At 42.5% G+C, this 24,368-nt stretch overlaps 1 protein-coding gene and 1 long non-coding RNA gene across 4 annotated transcripts in view; one reads left to right on the top strand and one right to left on the bottom strand.

Moving 5' to 3' along the window:
- LOC147374229 (uncharacterized) overlaps positions 1 to 12,363 on the bottom strand; it is a 38,544-nt gene extending 26,181 nt beyond the window's left edge. Inside the window, exon 1 of the long non-coding RNA XR_015162538.1 lies at positions 12,224 to 12,363. This is a non-coding gene — a long non-coding RNA (uncharacterized LOC147374229). The remainder of the gene's footprint in view (positions 1 to 12,223) is intronic.
- AOAH (acyloxyacyl hydrolase) overlaps positions 1 to 24,368 on the top strand; it is a 190,488-nt gene that overhangs the window by 66,954 nt on the left and 99,166 nt on the right. For 2 of the 3 annotated variants that reach the window (XM_086396565.1, XM_086396567.1), the window contains 6 exons: positions 2,944 to 3,014; positions 13,127 to 13,187; positions 14,219 to 14,361; positions 15,233 to 15,281; positions 18,814 to 18,862; positions 21,048 to 21,142. In XM_086396565.1, coding sequence (XP_086252691.1) covers positions 2,944 to 3,014; positions 13,127 to 13,187; positions 14,219 to 14,361; positions 15,233 to 15,281; positions 18,814 to 18,862; positions 21,048 to 21,142 — 468 coding nt within the window. The remainder of the gene's footprint in view (positions 1 to 2,943; positions 3,015 to 13,126; positions 13,188 to 14,218; positions 14,362 to 15,232; positions 15,282 to 18,813; positions 18,863 to 21,047; positions 21,143 to 24,368) is intronic. The other variant, XM_086396566.1, reaches the window with a different exon arrangement.

Here is a 24,368-nt window from a genome sequence, read left to right as displayed (position 1 = left end):
TGAAAGGAAGGGGCTGTCAAATATGCAAGTGAGGGTCTCTGCAGTGCTGCTCTGTGTCCATCTAAGTTCCCTTTGCACGTTGTAAGAAGACGTTAGTCTTTCCCATACCATGTGATGAAAAGGCTGGATGATCAAAACATCTGTCTTAACAGAAGGAGTTCTGGGGATCCCTGGACAAGTTACATCACCTTCTGCCTACATCCTAGATTCAACTTCTGCACAAGGAATGTCAAAGACAGCTGCAGCCTTCAGGCTGAATTCTAACAGTGAACAGCTGTGCATTTTATTCCATTGTATCTCCTGTGTAGTAATTATCAGCCTGTCCTTATAAAATGTTTGATGTATTGGTTATCATCTGTGTTAAAATCTACATTGCCATTAGGTTAATTAGACCAAGGCCTTCAGACAAAGTAAATATAAAAAGAAGTAACTCAAACTTTCAAGTGCAACCTGACTCTGGATCTTAGAATGTGTCTCTACCAATTGCCACCCATGTTATGGTGTAATTGCACGCCAGAATCTGTTTCACAGTGTGTCTACACTGCTCAGCTCACTCAGTTACCAGTTCTCCAAACATCCCATCTCTGTACCACAATCCCCCCTCCTCCCACCTTCCATCAGTGGTTCCCAACCGGAGGCAATGCTGTCCCCCATCACCTCTCCTGGGGACATTTGGCAACAAGTGGAGACATTTGGGGGCTACTGACTATAGTGGCTAGATGCCGGATATGCTGCTAAATAGCCTACAATGCACAGGACAGCTCACAACAAAGAATTATTCAGCTCTGAATGGCACTAGTGCTGAGGTTAGAAAGCCCAGGACCAGGCCTTAAAGTCTTTATCTGCCAATGGGTTTTTCTGTCCCATCTTGCCTCCTCCAGGCTTTCATGTCTCCTCCAGAGATGTCTTTCTGAAATACATGTGATCTCTCCCAGGATTCCCCACTGCCCGCAAGACAGCACATGATGCAGCCTTCCAGGCTCATCCTATGTGTCCTTCCTTCCTTGGTCCACTGCATTCTCCTGGCTCCTTATGCTCCAGCCAGGTTGAAATGTCCTGCAAGATGCCAGCCCCACTCATATGCCCACAGCCCTGTGCCGGGTGCTTCCTCTGCTTCTCTGGCTTTGGTGTGGACTCCAACTACCTGGGACCTTTTTAAAATACAGATTCTGATTGAACAAGTCAACTGTGTGGCCAGAGACTCTTAGTCCTAAGACTAAGATGACATCCAGTGCTTCTGGTTTGTGATCATACTTTCTTCAGCCAGAGTCTAGAGCAGTGCTCCTCAAATCTTAGTGAGCATCAGAATGACTTGGAGCTATGAAAACACAAATTTCCAGGCCTTCCCCAGGCTTTCTGAGTCAGTAGATTGTGGTGGAGCCCACGAATTACATTTGTAGCCAAGTCTGCAAACTGCCTTTGAGTTGAAAAGCCTGGAGCATCTGTCTCTTCCTTTCTCGCCTGCCTCCTCCTCCAGTTCCTAGAAAGCCATATTAATGCCTGGACCACAGCAGCCCTCACAGAGCATGCTGAGAGCTGGGATTATCCACCCCTATGCTCCACTAGACAGTGAGCTCCATGACGACAAGGACAGCCTCTTCTGCTCCACCTCTTGCATTTAGTTGAGAGCACTAGTCAGGATTGTTCCTCATTCTAGAAAGTTGTACAAAGATCACAAAGATCCTTAAATATCTCATTTGTAGCCAGAAAAGGTTACTTGTCTGCCTTTGCTAGGGTCAGAATACTGACAACTGTTAGTAACACTCACAGCCATCTGAAGGACTCTCTAGGTTGGTGAGAATTACCACATGCTTCCCCGCTATCCAAAAGTAGACCATTCCTATGAAGTCTTTCCTAAGGCTAAGCAGCAACTACCTTAGCACTCATCTTGCTAACAGATGCACACAATAAGTGGAGATCAAGCACAGAAGCTCACAGACATGGTTCAAAGCTATTTCTCCCTGATACCTAAGTGTTCAGTGTGGTTTCTGGGGAAGGAGCTGGGCGGGGCCTCTCTCAGTACTCGAGGTTACTCATTGGCTCCACTCTGGCTCCTGCACAACAGATGATGAACACTATTTTTGCTTTTTGCTTTTTTTTCTGTTTTTATGAAAGTGAAAACTCCTCTTCGGATTTCTTTCAGTTCATGAAGATAGATACTAACGTAGGTCTTTCATCGAATCAAGGTGGCGAGAAGTGAACGTTAAAAAAGCAGGACATACCTGTCTCCCTTTCTCTCTTTGTTGATAAATGCCAGTTCCTGACTTTTTCTACCCAGTTGTTTTTCCTTTTGTCTGTGAAAAGCATCACAGGAACTGCAATACTTCTAAAAGCACTGTTTAATTAAAAAAAAAAAAAAAAAGCCCAGGTTTTTAATTTATCCCCCAGCTAGAGTCTTATGTAAACTGCTGTCTGAAATCCCTTTGTTCAGGAAACTCTGGGGGCTTCATCTGCACCCCTTCCACCCCTCCACCCCCCCCACCCCCCAGGGAAGGGGCCTTCCTTCTTCCTAAGCCATCTCTCCTGTTAGTCTTTATTTTATCTCTTAACAGGATGGAATTATCTTATTTGAAAACAGTCTTTATTTTTCAAATCCTTTTTTAAAGCCACTGAAAATAGGGAGGAGAAGAATGTTGTCTGAGTAGAATGGACCAAGATGGGTCTCTTCTTTTGGGAAGAGCTGGAAAAGACAAGAAAATGGGACTAGCTGGCTGGGGGAAGAGAGACCTTCAAGCAAAGGAGCCAGCACACAGGTGCAATGAACTTAGAGTGTGGGGACAGGAACACGGGGTAAATTGAGTTAAGTAATATGGCCCAGATTCTGGAGAAAGAAGAGGCCAGAAATTCAAAATGTGGAGCCAAGAAGAGAGGAAGTACCTTTAGAAACTGGAGAACCATTCCTTGAAATAAATAACTCTTTCTCTTTTTGCTTTTTCTCTCCAGACGTACTCCAGAAGTGGTGCTGGTATTTGTTCACTCCCATTTTTGGCCAAGATCTGTCAGAAGATTAAACTGTATGTATATGAATGCCCACTCCTGAGCACTAACAGGGGAGAGCATCTTTAGTGGTTTCTGTTTTCTAATGATGAAAATGATCTTCAAGTTAAAAGGCATCTTTCTGAAGGTGAAAGTGTTTCTTGCTCATGACTTGTATAGAAATTAGAAGACAAATTAGCTTAGAACAAATCATTTTGGAAATATACTGAATACCAGCATCTTTGAACCTCCAAGCCTGACTTACAGTCCTGGGCTGGAACACAGCCTGCCTGCCAGTGCATGCTCACACCGGGGACAGGACAGCCCCTCCTTGCTGTGTAAGATCCGGATGAGGTCAGCCACCCATTATGGTGAGGACTCTTTGAGCATCTTTAGTGCAAGGCACTCAAGAGGCTGGTAAAGGACCTTTGTTTTCAAGAGCGCGACCTATTACCTAAAAACCTTAGCTCTAATATCTATGAACAGAATTCCAAATGCAGAGATACTGTCCAGAGTTCCCAAGCCCTCCTGTCTCAGTTTAAAATCCCATGCTCCAGCTCACTCTAAGATTGTGCTGGGTGTCATAGTAACTACTGTTCAGACTATTGAAAGATGGAACAGTATCCTGAGAGGCACGTTGGACTAAGAGGCAAAATAGCATAGGTCTCCTTCCACCCAGCTCCTTCCCTTGTAACTGTGGCAGGGCTGCTGCCTGCCACTGTACGGCCACTATTCCCAGGGCCAGATACTGAACTTCCACTGCATTTCTGCACTGAATTCTCATAATTCCATCACTATTCCCATTTCGAAGATAAGGAAACTGAGTCTTACAGAGGTAATTTTTCCAAGACTTCTTTCCAGTGGTTAAGACTGTTTCCACTGCTGGGGGCATGGATTTGATCTTGGTTGGGGAACTATGATTCCACCTGCCACGTGGTGTGGCCAAAAAGTATGAAAAAAAAGTAACTTTTCCCAACCACAAGGACCCAACATACACCCCCAGGTATATTGGACCACACTTGTTCTCTGGAAACATCCCCTTTTGGATTCCTCTGCAGTGCTGTGTCTTGAGCCAGATTTGAGGACTTGGGCCACTTCATGTCTCCGAACCTCAGTTTTTCCCATGTCTCAACTCAAGCTATAGAGCCATTTGGGAGGTTTTAAAGATGCAGACTGTTGGCCTGAGCCCTGGTGGGGGAACATGGCAGGTTCCTAGGCTCCTGGTTAACTATGTCCTCCCGAGTGCTCACATTCTAGTTCTGGAGCCAGACCACAGGTGCTACATGTACAGATAATGCTATGACTCAAAATAATATTCCTTCTCTGTAACATATTCACTGAGACCATGCCATCTGCCCGGGCCCCTGTTGCTTTTATTCTCACTCTCCTGCAGGCAGTTCCTATCACTTGAGTGCATTCTGGTCCAGCCTGGCTCTCATTGTGAAGGGATAGAGGGGAGGACTCTCCAGAGATGAGAGTCAGGCCTTATACCTGAACTGAGAGGTTGTATTCATTTCTTAAGGCTGCTGTACTGAAATACCGCAACCTGGGTAGCTTAGAACAATAGAAATGTATTCTCTCCCAGTTCTGGAGGTTGAAAGTTTGAAAGTAATGTGTGGGCAAGGTCCCTCTGAGACTCTAGTCCCGCTGATATTCCTTCAGAGACTCTGGGTGGAATCTTCCTTACCTCTTAGCTTCTGGCAGTGGCTGTCCATCCTTGGCAACCCTGAGCTTGCAGCTGCATCTCTCCATCTCTGCCTTCCTCTTCGTGCATGGACATCTTCCCTGTGTGTCTGTCTTTTCCTTTTAAACCCAGTCATATTGGATTAGTTCAGTTCAGTTGCTCAGATCAGATCAGTCGCTCAGTCATGTCCGACTCTTCGCGACCCCATGAACCACAGCACGCCAGGCCTCCCTGTCCATCACCAACTCCCGGAGTCTACCCAAACTCATGTCCATTGAGTTGATGATACCATCCAACCATCTCATCCTCTGCTGTCCCCTTCTCCTCCTGCTCTCAGTCTTTTCCAGCATCAGGGTCTTTTCAAATGAGTCAGCTCTTCACATCAGATGGCCAAAGTGTTGGAGTTTCAGCCTCAGTCCTTCCAATGAACACCCAGGACTGATCTCCTTTAGGATGGACTGGTTGGATCTCCTTGCTGTCCAAGGGACTCTCAAGAGTCTTCTCCAACACCACAGTTCAAAAGCATCAGTTCTTTGGCGCTCAACTCTCTTTTGGTCCAACTCTCACGTCCATACATGACCACTGGAAAAACCATAGCCTTGACTAGACGGACCTTTGTTGGCAAAGTAATATCTCTGCTTTTTAATATGCTATTTAGGTTGGTCATAATGTTCCTTCCAAGGAGTAAGCATCTTTTAATTTCATGGCTGCAATCACCATCTGCAGTGATTTTGGAGCCCCCCAAAAAGAAGTCAACCACTGTTTCCATCGTTTCTCCATCTATTTCCCATGAAGTGATGGGACCGGATGTCATGATCTTCGTTTTCTGAATGTTGAGCTTTAAGCCAACTTTTTCTCTCTCCTCTTTCACTTTCATCAAGAGGCTCTTTAGTTCTTCACTTTCTGCCATAAGGGTGGTGTCATCTGCATATCTCAGGTCATTGATATTTCTCCCGGCAATCTTGATTCCAGCTTGTGCTTCCTCCAGCCCAGAGTTTCTCATGATGTACTCTGCATAGAAGTTAAATAAGCAGGGTGACAATATACAGCCTTGACGTACTCCTTTTCCTATTTGGAACCAGTCTGTTGTTCCATGTTCAGTTCTAACTGTTGCTTCCTGACCTGCATATAGGTTTCTCAAGAGGCAAGTCAGGTGGTCTGGTATTCCCATCTCTTGAAGAATTTTCCACAGTTTATTGTGATTCACACAAAGGCTTTGGCATAGTCAATAAAGCAGAAAGAGATGTTTTTCTGGAACTCTCTTGCTTTTTCCATGATCCAGCAGATGTTGGCAATTTGATCTCTGGTTCCTCTGCCTTTTCTAAAACCAGCTTGAACATCTGGAAGTTCACAGTTCACATATTGCTGAAGCACGGCTTGGAGAATTTTGAGCATTACTTTACTAGCATGTGAGATGAGTGCAACTGTGTGGTAGTCTGAGCATTCTTTGGCACTGCCTTTCTTTGGGATTGGAATGAACACTGACCTTTTCCAGTCCTGTGGCCACTGCTGAGTTTTCCAAATTTGCTGACATGTTGAGTGCAGCACTTTCACAGCATCATCTTTTAGGATTTGAAATAGCTCAACTGGAATCCCATCACCTCCACTAGCTTTGTTCATAGTGCTGCTTCCTAAGGCCCACTTGACTTCACATTCCAGGATGTCTGGCTCTAGGTGAGTGATCACACCATCATGATTATCTGGGTCATGAAGATCTTTTTTTTTTACAATTCTTCTGTGTATTCTTGCCACCTGTTCTTAATATCTTCTGCTTCTGTTAGGTCCATACCATTTCTGTCCTTTATCGAGCCCATCTTTGCATGAAATGTTCCCTTGGTATCTCTAATTTTCTTGAAGAGATCTCTAGTCTTTCCCATTCTGTTGTTTTCCTCTATTTCTTTGAACTGATAACTAAGGAAGGCTTTCTTATCTCCCCTTGCTATTGGTTGGAACTCCACATTCAAATGGGTATATCTTTCCTTTTCTTCTTTGCTTTTCCCTTCTCTTCTTTTCACAGCTATTTGTAAGGCCTCCTCAGACAGCTATTTTGCTTTTTTGCATTTCTTTTTCTTAGGGATGGTCTTGATTCCTGTCTCCTGTACGATGTCATGAGCCTCCGTCCATAGTTCTTCAGGCACTCTGTCTATCAGATCTAGTCCCTTAAGTCTATTTCTCATTTCCACTGTTAATTGTAAGGGATTTGATTTAGGTCATACCTAAATGGTCAAGTGGTTTTCCCCACTTTCTTCAATTTAAGTCTGAAATTGGCAATAAGGAGTTCATAATCTGAGCCACAGTCAGCTCCCGGTCTTGTTTTTGCTGACTGTATAGAGCTTTTCCATCTTTGGCTGCAATGAATATAATCAATCTGATTTCAATGTTGGCCATCTGGTAATGTAGGGACCACTCTAATGACCTCCTAAAGGAAATCAGTCCTGAATATTCATTGGAAGGACTGATGTTGAAGGTGAAGCTCCAACACTTTGGCCACCTGATTCGAACTGATTCATTGGAAAAGACCCTGATGCTGGGAAAGATTGAAGGTAGGAGGAGAAGGGAACAACAGAGAATGAGATGGCTGGATGGCATCATTGACTTGATTAACATGAGTTTAGCAAGCTCTGGGAATTGGTGATGGACAGGGAAGCCTGGCGTGCTGAAGGTCCATGGGGTGACAAAGACTGAGTGACTGAACTGAACTGAACTAATAACCTCATCCAAACTTAACATCTGCAAACATCCTCTTTCCAATAAGTTCCCATTCACAGGGACCAAAGGTTAGAACCTCAACAGCTCTCTTTGGTGAACACAGTTGAGCCCACAACAGAGGCACTTTTCCTATGTTCCTCCATCCTTCATCTCATCAGCTACATGGAAGCTAAAGCCACTGAACAGCCCCCAGTCTGCTTTGAAAGTATCTCAGGAGAAGAGAAGGCTGTGCTTCTGACCCACATTCAGAACCTCTTAGTTTAAAAACTTTTCCTGGTTCATCTGCCCACATGAGTTCCTGTAAGCCAGCTGTGCAAAGTGCTGGCCTAGATCCCGGAAACAGTTATCAACACTGCTTTTCATGAATAGAGGTGGAGGCGGACAGCATCAGGATATGAGGAGTGGAGGGGGAATATCAGACATGAAAGAAGATGCTGGGAGGCTGAGAGACAGCCAGGTCCCTAGGTCCCCAGGCCCCTGATCATTTCATCATACCTAGCTCTTGTTGAATTGAGACTCCTGTCTCCTCCTTGCTGAAATCATCATTACATTTTCTGTGTCAAACGTGGGCCTGCAGGACCAAAACGACATCTCTGCAATTGAACCACCTTTGAAACACTGAATTCAAGAGCATCTGTGGCCAGAGATTTTCCTGGCCCAAATTAAAAGGGAAATTCTTTTTATGAAAAAGCAATATGTTTTTCTTCTTCTAAAACATTGTGCTTCTAGTATAATTCATACCAGGTCACAATTTATTCAGTGCTGTTTGGTTTATAAAGCACATTTAAATGCAACCTCATTTATTCTTCAAATAACCTGTGGCTCAGTGATAATAATGACAAGGAAGAATAACCCAGTACTGTCTCTTTACCAAGAACTCTTGTAAATGCAGCCCTGTTAGCAGACCCCATTTTTGTCCCCCTTTTTAAATATGTAAAGTTATTTTCCCCAAGTCACAGAACTAGTCATGGATACATATGATATTTGGACCCAGAACCACTACACTGTCTGTCCCTTGACCCTGAGCCCCACTTTCAGATGAACAAGTTGGTTCTAGTTCATTTAATGCCTGACCCACTAACACAGTCAGCAGGTAGTAGAGACAAGACCCACATGTCTTCTACTGCATTAACCCTTCCGTAAAATCCCCTCCAATAAGAATGCCTTTCCTGCTCCTTGCCTCTCCCTGTGCCCTGCTGTTTGTTCTAATGCCGTCAAAATGCAATGGTGGCATCTCCACGAATGGTAAGAAGTTTTCCAGCTCCCAGTCTGTCTTCAGCCATGTAGCTAGCCTCCTCGGTACCCCGCGCTCCCTGGCACCTGCTCCTGCACCCTGTTCTTCCCTGGCTGCTTCTCCATCAGTCTCCCACACCTACCAACAGCTTTTGAAGAGTGAGGAAACCATTTCTTGGTCAACTTTTTAGCCCTGCTCCCTACCACAGTGCTTGACCTCAGTAGGGACTCAGTGAAGAAACAAATGAATAAACAAAGAAAAAACACTAATTTATTAGAGACACAAATGTGTAGGATACCAGGCTACTACCTTGGGGCAACCAACGATTTTGTTGTTTTGTTCTGATCAGAATTCACAGTGCCTATACACTGCCTAATTTTTTTTTATTGCAGCAATGGTGAGTCAGGAGGGTCCCCTCTTAATATCTATAATTTGTTCTTTTTATTGAATTTCCAAATGCTTAAGCCCACCTATGTATTATTTCACATAAATTCACACAGGCTATCATATCCTGTGTTAATTGCATTTTTATTTCATCGTTCTTGGCTTTTTTCATTTGTTCCTTCTTGCTTTTGCCCTGCTCTTGCCACTCACCTCAGTCCCTATCCCCACCACACAGTGAGCCACGTAAACATGCCAGGAAGTGTCTTTCCATGGTTTGCTCTGCTTTCATTGCATCTTACAGAGATGCATATAACACATCCACATGCAGAAGAAACAGAGCCACTCTGACCCTGCACTGCTGCCTGGGATTCAAATGTGAGGCAGATACTCATGGATACTTTATTTTCCCTAGTTTTCTTTTGTTGTAATGCCCCAGTTTCATGACACAGTTTTAGGCGTTTTGAGCTTGAATAGCTCAATATTATGTAACGAATAACATTCAGCTGCAGTCACAATTGCTCACTGGGTCAAGCTTGTCAGCCAGACCCCAGGCAAAGGGCAGGAGCAGCAAGCAGGTGATCAGCTGCACCAGCCAAGGTGATAACTGGAGTTCTAGGTATCTTCACTGTAAGTTCCCTGTTTTAAACATCTTTGCTGCCACAAACATTAGTTTCACCATATAACTAATTAGCCATGAGGCTAATTACACAATTAAAGAGACTTTATTACTAAATACAAAATATCTGAATATATTTAAAGGGTGAAAAGTGAAAGTCAGTCATGTCCAACTCTTTATAACCCCATGGACTGTAGCCTACCAGTCTCTTCCATCCATGGGATTTTCCAGGCAAGAATACTGGAGTGGGTTGCCATTTTCTTCTCCAGGAGATCTTCCCAACCCAGGGATTGAACCTGGGTCTCCCACATTGTAGGCAGATGCTTTACCATCTGAGCCACCAGGGAAGTCCATTTAAAGGGTGCGTAGATTTAACGGCACTACTGTGCAGATGACTGACCTTATTCTGTGACTTGTGCCTGAGCACTTGTCTTCCAGGGCTTTCATTCTTAGTGTTTTACACATTGATTCGCCTCCTCATTCGGCATCACAGTTTTTCTTTTTGCTAAAATTTCTTCCTTTGTTAGAGGAGGTATCAACTTCCAAATACTAGGATGCATATTTATACCCAAGCTTTGTATTGCATCCCATTCCTGTGCTTTTGCCTAGAAAGGAGCCTGGTGGGCTACTGTCCATGGGGGTGCAAGAGTCGGACACCTCTGAGCACACACACATTTGTATTGTGTTAGGAAAGCCTCTACACTGTTGTGTGATCCTGGCATCTTGTCACATGTCTGTTGATAAACATTCCAGAGGTTTATGGGAAATGTGAGCTCAAACCCGCGATTTTTCAGGCGCTCAGCCTCTTTCTCCTCTACTGCAGTGTGTTTAGAAATAAGAAACTGGCTCTTGGGGCAAATCATCATCATTTGTCATGATTTTTGTATGATACATATCAAAACAAACTATCAACCAGTCATTTTACCTTTTATGGCAAAATTGTCTTATGGCCAATTAGTTACACAGTGAGAATGTTTGTAACAAAAATGCTTGCTGTGAAGGTACTTACAGCAAAGAAGTTTACAGTAAAATTATCTAAAAATAACGGGCATGCATAACTGGATTGGACATTGTATGGCTGGGAACCTGAAAATCTGAAGAGAATCCATGGGTTGAATTGGGGATATATCCAGAAACTAAAATGTTATAAGAGCAGACAACTTAGGCCTGTTTGCCCAGTCCTAGAAGCCACCCTTGGAATAGCTGTTAGCACTGTGCATAATAAAGAAAAGAGCTAATATTTTGTGAATACTTATCACATGCTTGGCACAGGTCTTCCTTGCTTCACATAACAACTCATTTAGTCTTTGCAACAGTCCAAGGAAGCAGGTACTGACATTGACCCCATTTACAAATGAGCCAACAGATGTAAAAATGATGAAATAATTTGCCTTAAGGTTATGTACAGCAGACCTGAGATTCAAATCCAGGGAGTCTAATTTCAGAACCTAGAGCTATGTTATAGGGCTTCCCATATTTTTCCTTCCTACTAGAATGCCTGTCACCCAATTACTTGCTTTGAAAATGCTTTCTAATCCTTTAACTTTCACTTTAAGATTGCCTCCCTCCCTGTAGAGAGGGAAATGTCTTCCCTCTGTGTGCACAACCCTCTTAGAGAATTTTCTCCATAGCACTGTACCTATCTATTAATGCATTGTTTTCCCCAACCATCACTGAGTTCTTCTAGCATAGGAAATGTATCTAATACTCATCCTTAATATCTAATATGATGTCTGGCACATGGTAGGGACTTCAAAAATAGCTATGGAATGAATGAATGAATATTTTGGCATACAACCAGGTACCTGTAAGGATACACAATGTTTCAAATTTATATACAATTTTGCAGAAGCAATTATAGTAAAAGTCAACAATGCTTTATCCAAAACCTTGGAGCCAGATGTAATTTGGAATTCAGAATTTCCCAGATTTTAAGAAAGTGACATATCATGCGTATACTATAACTCCCCACACTCACACTCTTAGCACTCCTGATTAAACACATTTATATTTCAGCAGTGAAATATATGGATAGTCATATTAAGTAGGGTATAGGTTATGAATTGCCTTAGATTGGTTTAGGTCAAATTTTGCCATCAAATAAATTAGCTTCAACATTGAAAATAAGAAACCACTCTTGGTTTTCAGGACTGTTTGGATATGCAGGCTATGAATAAGGGATTGTGGAGTTTATGTAAATTGCAACTTATGAGATTTAGGATGGCCGATTTACCCACGTATGTCTAGAATGTATGGTTTTGGTTAGTTACTTTGAGCCTTTAAAATAAACAAGTAAAGGTTAATTTAATGACCAAACGTTCTAATTCTAGAAATAACTCATTGTTCCTTCCTTCACGGACAAACTCTCACCCCAAAGGTGGCGAAGGTAGAAGGAGACAGTTTTGGCATCATTGAGAAAGACCTTTTACCCAGTGCTTTTTCTCAGATTGATAATACGGCTGTGTGGGTTTGTTCATCCTCTCTCTCCTCCCTACCCCATCCCTCTCCCTCCCCCTCTTCCTCTTATTCTTTCTCTTGCTCTGTGTCTTTCCTCCTTTTCTCAACTAGGAGCCTAAAACAGCTATCCAAGAGGTCAGATACATACATAGGAGAACCTTACCTATTCTTACAGGGGATGTCATCCGCAAGAGATCTGTAAAGTGGACCTCCAGTGGCTCCACCATCCCAGAGCTCCTAAGACAGGCTCCACACCACCAGTTAGGCTCCATGCTTGCTCTGGCTGAATTCGCTAGCCTGGAGACTCTCAGAACTGCTGAGAAGCTCTTGATTCAGAAGACCATTTACTAAAACCTATAAGGGAGCATGTTACTCTCTCTACATTCTAAGCTCCAAGAGTAACCTCACTCTGCCGTATGATGGCACTTGCCTGCTACTCTGTAAGTGATTCTCCTAAAGGGAAAACAGTGTTTGCCATTTGGAAGCTGGGGAAAGTCTGGTAGTGAGGACTTAAGGGAAATCCTCGCTCAAAGGAGGTATCTGTAGTTCTTGGCATTAATTGCTCGATCATCAATTACATCAATTACACCCGGCTCTTAAAGGGGAGTGACAACTAAATGCCTAACGGGTCTCAGATGAAGTGATTTAAAAGAGGAGAAACTTAAGAAAAGACTTCTGTCCCAGAATGTGTAAAATGTGTAAAATCTCTAGTACTAAGTTCATTGACTGGACCAAAAAGGCAGCCTCCTTTCCTGAGGACCTCAGCAGCCATATCCCATGGCCTCTAACACTTGAGTTCATTATATTTTACTTACCCTTATAGGCCAAGTAAAATGTCAGAGAGAAAATCATTCTGTTGAGTGGCGAGTAGGAATAAGCAAAGTTGGGCTGGCACTCAATTTTATCTTTACTTTTTAAATTTTTATTTAGGCCCTTAATTTTATTTTTAGAATGGGGTTTTGTTAAGTAAACTCAACACAGTCATATCTAAACATGTCTGTATTTATTTTCACAAACACGCTTTCTTTTTTCTTAGCTCACAGGTGTTTCATTTTCTTTCTTCTAGAAGTATACAAAATTCTGTGCCATTCAAAGATGCCGATTCAGACAAATATAGTGATTTCCCAGTAAGTATTGTTAAGAGTAACCAGACGTTCAGTAAATATTGCATTGCTTCCTATAAATTTCTTTCCTTTAATAAGACAAGATTGAATGCCATTTGAATGTATTATTAATTTGATAATACACCATTTTATAATGTTTATATACCTTTACGCTATCTCCACATGGACCATCAAAGTGGATCTTAGTCCTAGACTGTTTTCATTTCCTGAAGCCATTCCCAGCTGGAATTCTCCATGGGGATAACAGTTATCTTGAAAACATGTCATGAATTATTTTCAAAATTCTTAAATATATTTCAACTTACTTTTTAAAAGTGTATATGTGTTTGTGTGCACATGTTTGATTTAGAACAGTTAGGATATCATAATATTCTCTGTGAAATTCAACAAGCAAGTAACAGATGTCACAAACTTTCCAAAGTTGATGGGATCTCAGATACTCTACCTGGCAATTCGAGCAATAAAAGAATTGTTTGACATCATCGTGGCTCTTAATCCTTTTGAATCAGACATGTCAAAAATATAATAAATCCATGCAAGTAACCAGTTTGGCTAGAGTTTTTAATTATTCAGTAAAATTATTAATCGTTGAACAAAATAAACCAATTGCTTTGGGGCCTGAGAAGGTTGATGATTAACAGAGAAAGTTCAAGGAGTTGGATGGCCCTGCTGTGTGTGGAAGTACACATAGACACATACACATGAACACACATGTACACACAGACACGCGTGTGTGAAACATGCATTTGCATAACCACCCATGTGAATGTACACATGCTCACGACTTGCAAATTCACACAGGTGCACCCCCATGCTGTCACATATTGGCACACACACAACAGTGCACACACACACCACACACACACACACGCACACGCACACTTATGCTACACCTGTGATTGGCCCTGGCACCATATTATATTTCACCTCACTCGGGAGGTCGTAGCATATTCACCTTAATTTTCTTGGTGATCTCTGGTGTTCCCAGACTATATTTGAATTTGAAACTGCAGATGTCAATCCCCCTCTGACAGCTCGGACTGGCCTTCACCGTGGACAACATCAGAGCAGAACTGACCCTTCCTGTGTGTGCCCTTCACTTTCAGACACTGCGGGGCTTTTATTGGCGAGGGAGAGATTGCAACGACAGCAACAAGATGGCATACCCAGGCAGAAGGTAATGGTCTCTGCTCATCACTGATTTTGAAAATTACCTTCTGAAAAGGAGGCGGGAGGCATAATTATCTCCTCCAGCCTAGGGGATTCGTGCTTACAGAGAGAAGGGACGTCCGTGTCCTCACTGAAGTAAAACTCAATGAAAAAAACCAGTAATTGTTCATTTTATTGCCCCCCAAAATGCTCATCGAGCATTGCCAAGCATTCTGCATCATGCTGCGTGGTAAACAAATAGAAATACGAGTTTACAGTCTAGTGGAAGAAACAAGTGAGTAGACAGGTTATTGTGGACATTTATCCATCCGCCTGCTCAAGCTCTACAGGCAGCCCTGGGCCCAGAAAAAGTAGCCTTTTCCACCAAGAGTAAGGCAAGGACTGCAGGGAGTGGAGTGCCAGTTTCATTTTAGTCCCAGGATGATGTTCAGCCAATCACATCTCAAAACTCAAACTGGATATGCCAGCCTTCATCTTAGCTGTGACTACAGTGCTGAAGCATTAACCGGATGTTTGGGACTTTAGAGGCGTAACTTTAATGGTGTTGCCTGTCTGAAGAAAATAGACTGCAGATGTGTTCATTACGCTCATCAGCACCATTACCCAACAATACCACCCATGAACGTAGTCAGTTATGAAAAGGCTGCATTTGGTCCCCAGCTCCCAGCAAGTACCCAAAGCCAAGAGAATGACAAAGAGGCCGAGTGAGGGTTCTGTGGGCCACAACACACAATGGTGTGTGGCATTTTCCCTTGAAGAACCTGTTGGTCATCAGTGACACTTGGTGTAGCACTCATTGATTCATTCCTTCATTTGTGAAGCTGACATTCAGAGTGATAAATATATGCTGAAGACTAATGTGGCTGTCCTCTCTGTAGGCCAGACAACTGGGACTCATATCAAGATTCAAACTGTAACGGCATTTGGGTAAGCAACTAAATTCAGACTTAACCCTATTCTCTGGCTTTCTGCCCTCCTTACAAGCCCATTGCCTGTTTGCTTAGTCAGACCTGAGGAAGAAGATAAGATGGTAGGCTAAGGCAACTCTTTTTCTGCTGTTTGAAAGAGCAGCATAGAATCCAATCACACGTGAAAAGTGTCAATGATGTAATGAGAGCTGAGGCTCTCTCAGTCACAGCCACTGTAAGTCTTGTTTAAGGTCACTCACATCTAACCCCTTGGTTCTGTCTGAAACAGTGTGAAATTAAATGAATCATGGTGTTAGCAAACTTTTTACAGCAACCCAAACAGCTGGTGGAGCAAATCACATGCTGTCACCGTTTCATTGCAGCCATTTTTTTCCTGTTTCATAAGGCTACCCAGGCAGAGTGGAAATTACCTGTAGTTTCCCCACTACCTACATCCCGAAGCATCTATGCTGCTACCCTGGTTCCTCATGAATAGATTAGTAGCTTCCAGTAGAGAAAAGGGAAGGAAGGAGAAAAGCCAAACACTTATCTGAGGACAGTAATGGCAGCAAATCTAAATTTTGTGAGGTCTTGAACTTATAGGATTTGAGGGCTCCTCACCCACTCCCGTGTTCTTGCCTGGAGAATCCCAGGGACGGGGGAGCCTGGTGGGCTGCCACCTATGGGGTCGCACAGAGTCGGACACGACTGAAGCGACTTAGCAGCAGCAGCATGAAGTAAAAAGTATACCAAATACAAAATCAAGTATAAAAGTATGATTAACTAGAATGATAAAAGAAATCTTAACAAATTCCTGGAGTCTTGGAAATTCAGGTCACTTTCTTTTGAGATCTCTTTTCCAATTTACCAGGAGTGCTTAAGTGGAAACATTATTCTGACTGCAGCCAGACTCCTCTCCACCTAAAACACTCTACAGCTCCCAGCTGCTCCCAGCACTCACACAGGCAGGGATCATACAAACAAGGGGCCTTGAAGTTTAAGATTCCACCCCACTCCAGTACTCTAGCCTGGAAAATCCCATGGATGGAGGAGCCTGGTAGGCTGTAGTCCATGGGGTCGCTAAGAGTCGGACACAACTGAGCGACTTCCCTTTCACTTTTCACTTTCATGCATTGGAGAAGGAAATGGCAACCCACTCCAGTGTTCTTGCCTGGAGAATCCCAGGGACAGGGGAGCCTGGTGGGCTGCCGTCTATGGGGTCGCACAGAGTCGAACACGACTGAAGCGACTTAGCAGCAGCAGCAGCAGCTTCAAGATAAATTGCCTTTGAATGGCTGCCTTATTTGCTTGAATGAAGAGGAGAAAGTTTCTGTAAATAGTTTCTTCTCTCCAGGACACTGATGGTCTGTTATTTCTGGGATGTGGAGAGCAAGACAGATTGTACCCCAGTATAGCCCACCCCACCCACCCTATCATTAGTCAAATTGCCTTCTCATGAGAAGGGGAAGACATCACCCCTAGTCTTAAGGTATGGAGGTGTCAGGATCCCTAAGGCAGCTCTTGTTCTGTTAGAGTCAAGCTTAGCTGTCCTGTTGGATGACACAGAGGTTATTAGTATGTGAAGCTCCTATCTTTGTTCCATGACCCCATCCCTGCCTCTGACGTGTGACCCCACCTACATATGGAAGGCCAATAAGAGACAGTGCTCAGTTCAGTTCAGTTCAGTCACTCAGTCGTGTCTGACTCTTTGCAACCCCATGAATCACAGCATGCCAGGCCTCCCTGTCCATCACCAACTCCTGGAGTTCACCCAAACCCATGTCCATCGAGTCGGTGATGCCATCCAGACATCTCATCTCTGTCGTCCCCTTCTCCTCCTGCCCCCAATCCCTCCCAACATCAGAGTCTCTTCCAATGAGTCAACTCTTCACATGAGGTGGCCAAAGTACTGGAGTTTCAGATTTAGCATCAGTCCTTCCAAAGAACACCCAGGACTGATCTCCTTTAGAATTAACTGGTTGGATCTCCTTGCAGTCCAAGGGACTCTCAAGAGTCTTCTCCAACACCACAGTTCAAAAACATCAATTCTTCAGCGCTCAGCTTTCTTCACAGTCCAACTCTCACATCCATACATGACCACTGGAAAAACCATAACCTTGACTAGATGGACCTTTGTTGGCAAAGTAATGTCTCTGCTTTTTAATATGTTATCTAGGTTGGTCATAACTTTCCTTCCAAGGAGTAAGCGTCTTTTAATTTCATGGCTGCAATCACCACCTGCAGTGATTTTGAAGCCCCAAAAAATAAAGTCTGACAGTGGAAATCCACGAGGAGCCCAGAGAGCCAAGACTCAGAGTTCATCATCAGTTAATAGGAAAAAGACACATGACCTTCACACCTATCCCTTTCCGTAGAGGAAAAATGACTCCCAGAATCACAAAATCATGAACTCAGAGAGGATTTTGCAACCACCAAGTCCAACATTTCCCTAACTGTGTCCAGGAACTCCGCTGTCAAGTGGGAGGTTAAAAGATACAGGAGGAGGGGTGCTATACCCAGGTTTAGAAAGTACTGGGTCAAATAAGCCTAAACAGTTTGCTTTACTTCCGAATTTCTCAGCGTCTTTAATGTTTTATTGCACACTGGGAGCCCCCACGACCAAGAGAGTGAACACATTGTTTCCAATACATTCTGACCATCAGGCTCTTCCTAGAATCCTGTTAATACCATTACTATCTAGTGGAATGCCAGTGTTCTCCAGACCAGAGTTTGACAAGCAAAACAAAACAAAAAACATAACTATATATGTGTATTAACTTTTCCTTAGGGTTATCCAGACTCTGCTTGAACCTTCCAAGGACCAGTTACTCTACTAATGCACAGACCTAGCATTCAGTGTTAGAAAGTGCCCTCAGCTATGGTAACCCTGTCCAACTCACAAGCTCAACCTCACTGATGGGTTTCTCAGTCTCATTGTATCAACATTTGGGATGATGTCTTATCGTCCAGGCTGCCTTGAAAAATGTAGGATGGTTAGCGGCATCTCTGGCCTCTCCCCACTAAATGCCTGTAGCTCCCCCTCCCCACACTGTAACAACCAAAGATGTCTCCGGACATTGCCGAAGTCCCCTGGGGATGGGTGCAGGGCAGGGGCGGGTAGGGGGCTGCCTTAAAACCAGCCCTGTTGAGAATCACTGCTCTAGAAACATCACTCCTTAGGCACTGGAGAAGTCAGGATACTTAGAGCTCTAGTTTAGAGACCGCTGAGCCCACTCTGACCCTGTGTCCCAGCACTGACTGGACCCTCAGTGCTCCCTCCAGTGACACTTCCAGCACTCAGAGCCCTGCCCTGCATCCTTCTGAACAAGATGGTCCAGTTTCTGGATCTCTCCTTATTCCTGCCCCCAGGTCCTTAAAGCCTAACTCACTTACGTAGAATGTTGCTACCTTGGATTAAGGGCTCAAGAGACTTTAAAGGATTTTATCTACTGATTTGCCTTTGTGCTTTAAAAGCCATCTGGGGAGGATTTTGTACTTGTGTCTCATAAATTTAAAAGCAAATTGCTAATCTCATCACTTCTCTCTTAAAGGGTGTTGATCCAAAAGATGGAATCCCATACGAGAAGAAATTCTGTGAAGGTATGAATGGTAAAAGTCAGTGTACTTATCCTAATAGAATATTCTTTTCTAGTCTGAGTCAAATTGAGTCGAACAGACAAATGAGGAAATGCCTGATGCTACAGCATAATGAGTTTAACTGATTCCTTTATTGGGTGACTGGAAAGTTATTAGAGGGATAGTTAGGGAGTTTTGGATGGACATTACTACTTTTAAAATGGATAACCAACAAGGACCTACTGTATAGCACAGGGAACTCTGCTGAATATTATGTAACAACCTAATTGGGAAACGAATTTGAAAAACAATAGATACTTGTATATGCTCAACTGAATCACTTTGTTGTACAACTGAAGCTAACACATTATTAATCAACTATACACAAATATAAAATTCAGTTTTTTCTTAAAGGCTGTAAAATAGATACCATGGTAACTGAAATCCAGCACCTCTCCAAATAAGAAGATAAGTGGAGGTGATAATTTTCATTCTGCTCTGTGTCCTTCTCAATACACCATAAGGTCAGACATCTGGGCTTGTACTGACAAAGTCCTTGTGTCAAATGGGTTAAAGGCTTGTATGTGGGTAACTTGAGGGAGGCCGCCAAACTATAACTGCTGAGAGTTCCCGAAAACACTTGAACAAAAGCTCTGTATTCTAAATGCCCACGTGCCACAGACCCCTGGGCCACCAGTAGTCTTTGTACTCTTTTTGGGGGGGCTAAGTCATGTCCAACTCTTTTGAGACCCCATGGACTGTAGCCTGCCAGGCTTCTCTGTCCATGGGATTTCCCAGGCAACAATACTGGAGTGGGTTTCCATTTCCTCCTCCAGGGGATCTCTGCAACCCAGGGATTGAACCGCATTTCTCGCGTCTCCTGCATTGGCAGGTGGTTTCTCTACCACCGCGCCACTCGGGAAGCCTACCAGTACTCTTAGGAGAAACTTATTAATACCAACCACATAGTGCTGAAAACATGGCACTGCTGATGCCCAAAGAGCCTCACACAAGACCCTATGGTAGCACCACTATATTTGTTTAGGCAGTGCTTTTTCCTAACATTTAAAAATATTTCATTCACTCAACAGGATATTTCATGAATACCTATTCCTATTATGCACTAAGGTCTATACTTGGCTCTGAGTTTTCATGGACAAACATGATATAGTCCTTGTCCTCAATCAACTTAAAGTCTAACATCTCTAAGCTGTCAGGGGGGTAGGATAGAGGTAGAAAATGTAAGGACCCAATACATAAGTCATACCATTTAGAAATGCTGTTGCATGAATAAAAGAATGAATTAACAAGTAAATGAATCAATAAACATTGAGTGAAACCATGGTGTGAGGCTCTGGGGTCACTATGGAATCTCTTGGATTCCCTAAATCCCGTCCCCTCCTCGATGTCCTGGGCCTTCTCAGTCCCCAGTTGCATAGCCAAATGCTGGCTGTCCCAGAGTTCTGAGATAGGGAGCCGTTGGAGCAAGGCTGGAGCATCCTTGGACCTGATTCAGGGGGTTTGTAGGCGGGGAAAGGAAGCTCTCCTCTCTGACTCTGGGAGGCATCACTTGATTCTTTCAGGACTTTAAGAATTTTGGAAGAGTACATGCATCACCCATGGGTGAATTCCTCAGAATCAGATTAAGTGATCTGTAACCTCAAATGTACAAGGCTGCACAGTGACTTTATTTTTCCATTTCTCCATCAATCAGGCGTAATTGTCCATTCCGTGCTTTTGCCTTTGTAGATTCAGGACTTTAAAAATCCATAACATGCTTGAAAAATCAAAATTGCTCCATGATATCACTAATTCCTAAAGAGAATTATAACAGAAATGGGTATGTTTTCCAAGAAAGCAATTTTTCAGGACCAAAATCTGGGCATATTTCTGAGTTCAGATAAACTTCTGATGTTTTTATTCATCCATCATTCACTTAAGAGGTTGCACAGCAGTTTGTTTTATGCGGAGCTAGGAAACACACCTGCATCTCTACAGCTTAGTTGGCAGTTTCAGTGGCCTAGAAATCTCATTCAGCTCCTAAATGCTATGCCCCTCATCCTCCAACACTCAAAAAGTGGCAATGTATCACTGTTATGATGCTCCACGCATGGAATACACACCAGGGTATGTGCTCACCTAACTACCTAACCTAGAGGCTCCAAACTACTTGAGTGCATAAATAATGCAAATAAATTGTGCCCCCTAGGTTCACAGCCCAGGGGAGTCATTTTGCTGGGGGACTCAGCTGGGGCTCATTTCCACATCCCTCCTGACTGGATCACAGCTTCGCAGATGTCTTTGGTAAGTAATTTTGGCAGTAATCATCCCCAATGTGCCAGCCTTTGTGTTTGTTTCCCCCCTTGCTCTCTATAAATGTAATGTCAGTTTCAAACAGGTGCGAATTTCCCTTCTCAGCACAATCTGCCATAAAAGGCACTTCCACTGCCATTTCAGTTCAGTCCAGTTCAAACAATGTGATAAGAACAACACTCTCACAGCAAGACCATCTTGTCCATCAGAGAAGGAGGATGGTGCCCCTGACAGGTGGGAAGGAATGCAGGCACAGTGGGAAAGCACTTGTCACATGATCACCTTGGGATGTGGTTCCTTCTTCAACCTTCTAGAAAATGGGATTGCTGATACAGAGAAATTAAACTACAGAAATGATCGATTCTTCCTTGATCCCTTTTGCACATTGAAGAAATCAGACATGAACCTGAACACTCTCTAACTGGGCCTCTTCCAGTTTCCAAAACTGGGCAAACACAGCACTCCCTCGTAAGGATGAGAAAACAGAGAAACATTTGAATATAGAAAAAATGTTCATGATCTCCAAAGAGGAGAGCTCTTTCAAAAAAAGCTTGCAACAGGAAAGTGAATTTTGTAAGATATTAAATCAGATTCTCAGTAATAATTTGAGGAGACAACACTAGTGAAAAAGAAACAGTCTGAGATCAGGGAAGACTACTTTTAGGTGAAACAATAATTGCCTGATGTAAAAATGCGATGGCCATACTGATGAGCAAGTTGGACAATGCGAAACAAACAGGATGAGAAAACCACTGTGGCGGATTCATTTCGATATTTGGCAAAACTAACACAATACTGTAAAGTTTAAAAATAAAATAAAATTAAAAAAAAATAAAGTGTAAAAAAAAGTAATAAATAAAGCCAAAAAAAAAAAAAGAGAGAAAACCAGTCAGCCCACTGGGGAAATTCTGAAACTCACATAAGAGGCATAGGATAAGTCCTGGGGATTGACTAGGAAACCCAGAAGAAGAGAATACATCAGACAGAGAAGTGGTGACCAAACTGAAAAAAAAAAAAAAAAAGATAATTTTCTTTAGTTGAAGAAATCCTTGACTTTAATCCAAAACCCACTCAACTCCAGAAAGTGTAAAACAGACTCCTCATCGTGTCTGGCTTTTCCTTTTTATTCCAAGTATAAAGAATAATCTTGCAGTCATTCTGCTCTTACAAATAACTGGGGACATACTAACAGATAAAAATCTTTTTGGTATCAGACCTCACTCTCAACAGTAAATTTTGGGAAATAGTGGAATAGCTTCTACAGCATTTTGAGGATGGTGTGTTAAAAATGCTCCAACTGCCAAGATATTATTCCTACATGAGAGTCACAGAAACATATTCCCAGTCATCCAAAGATTCAGAAAATAGAACAGATTTATACCTTCCTGAAAAAAAATATTTTAGGAAGTATTCCAATTTCTCTGAGCATGATATTACAAAGGGAAGCCCAAAAAAAGTATTACTAGGTTTAATTACATAAAATCTTCAAATGTGTGCAATGTCAAAATATTCATAAAATTAAACGATAAGTGAAAAACTAGAGCAATATTTGTAGCATATGACAAGATTTAAATCCTCTAATAATAAAGAGTTCCTGCATATCAATAAGGAAAAAAACAATTTAATTTTTTAATGATCAAGAACATGACCAATAAATATAAAAACAGTTTCATCTTTAGTAGTAATCAAAGAAAAACAAGTTAAAACAGCAATGAGATATCATCTATCGTCTGATAAATAGGCAAAGGTTAAAAAGTGATGAAGGCCTACTTTTAGCAAGATGAAAGGGACATGTTCATTCATCACTAATGAGAACTTAAGTTGCTAGAACTTCTCTGAAAGCAACTTGACAATGAGCATAAAGTACAACACCATAGGCTATAGCCCACCAGGCTTATCCATCCATGGAATTCTAAAGACAAGATTACTGGAATGGGTTGTCATGCCCCTCTCAATTTTGGACATACCAGAGTTCAAATCCTGGCTTAGTCACTTACCTTTAATTATTAATATTTTCTCTGAACTTTAATTTCCTCATGTGTAATATATAAATAATGAGAGATATTTCATTAGAAATACAGGATGATTTTATGACAGGTGTTGAAAATTGGACTAGTTATTTCTACCTAACTTTCAACTGAGACCCCAAGATAATGTGGGTCAACTATTCCCACCTTCCACAGTCAAATATTAGAAGGACTGCAGCAGAACCCACAGAAGAAGGGAGGTGGTTAGTGTCAGTATGGCATTGGGGCTCAGCTGTCCCCATGGGGGAAGAGTGCGATGCTTCTCCTCACTGTGGAAGGCTACTAAGTGGCTTGGACAGGTGTCTCCTGAGACTGGGGTCAAAAAAGCTGGACTCTGACATTCGTGTGAGTAATGTAAGGGTGGTGATGGAAGCATCAGGACAGGAAGTGTATGTGTCCTGGGGCAAAACATGGACCACCGCCCCCCCACCCCCCCTCAACGGAAGGGAGAACCAGCCTGGGCCATTGAAAATTTTGGAAATGATTTCCCTGGATTTGACATCCATGTGGGGACTAAACTCTAGATGACCAGGGGCTGGAGATGAAATTTAAGTGACTAGTAAAAGTGAAGAAAATATACCAACTCCACACCAGAATTTATTAGTTTAAAATTTAAAATAAATTTATCTTATTTATTAATAAGAAACATATTAACATAAATAACATATTTTTATAATAAATAACTTTATTTTCCAAAACAAAAGTTAAATTAGAATAATAGCACTCTTTTCTACTTTTGTAAATCTCCTTGATATCTGAATAAAAGACAGCTAAATTAAAAGACACTTGCTCCTTGGAAGAAAAGCTATGACAAACCTAGACAGCATATTAAAAAGCAGAGACATTACTTTGCCAACAAAGGTCTGTCTAGTCAAAGCTATGGTTTTTCCAGTAGTCATGTATGGATGAGAGAGTTGGACCATAAAGAAAGCCGAGTGCCAAAGAATTGATGCTTTTGAGCGGTGGTGTTGGAGAAGACTCTTGAGAGTCCCTTGAACAGAAAGATCAAACCAGTCAATCCTAAAGGAAATCAGTCCTGAATATTCATTGGAAGAACTGATGCTGAAGCTGAAACTCCAGTAATTTGGCAACCTGTTGGGAAGAACTGATTCATTGGAAAAGACCCTGATGCTGGTAAAGATTAAAGGCAAGAGAAGAAGTGGATGACAGAGGATGAGATGGTTGGATGG

Source organism: Bos grunniens, chromosome 4 (assembly GCF_055505025.1).
Source record: "Bos grunniens cultivar Pamir isolate PY7600 chromosome 4, Bosgru_T2T1.0, whole genome shotgun sequence".
In the NCBI taxonomy this organism is placed as follows: Eukaryota; Metazoa; Chordata; class Mammalia; order Artiodactyla; family Bovidae; genus Bos; species Bos grunniens.
This window is presented reverse-complemented; position numbering and strand designations above follow the sequence as displayed.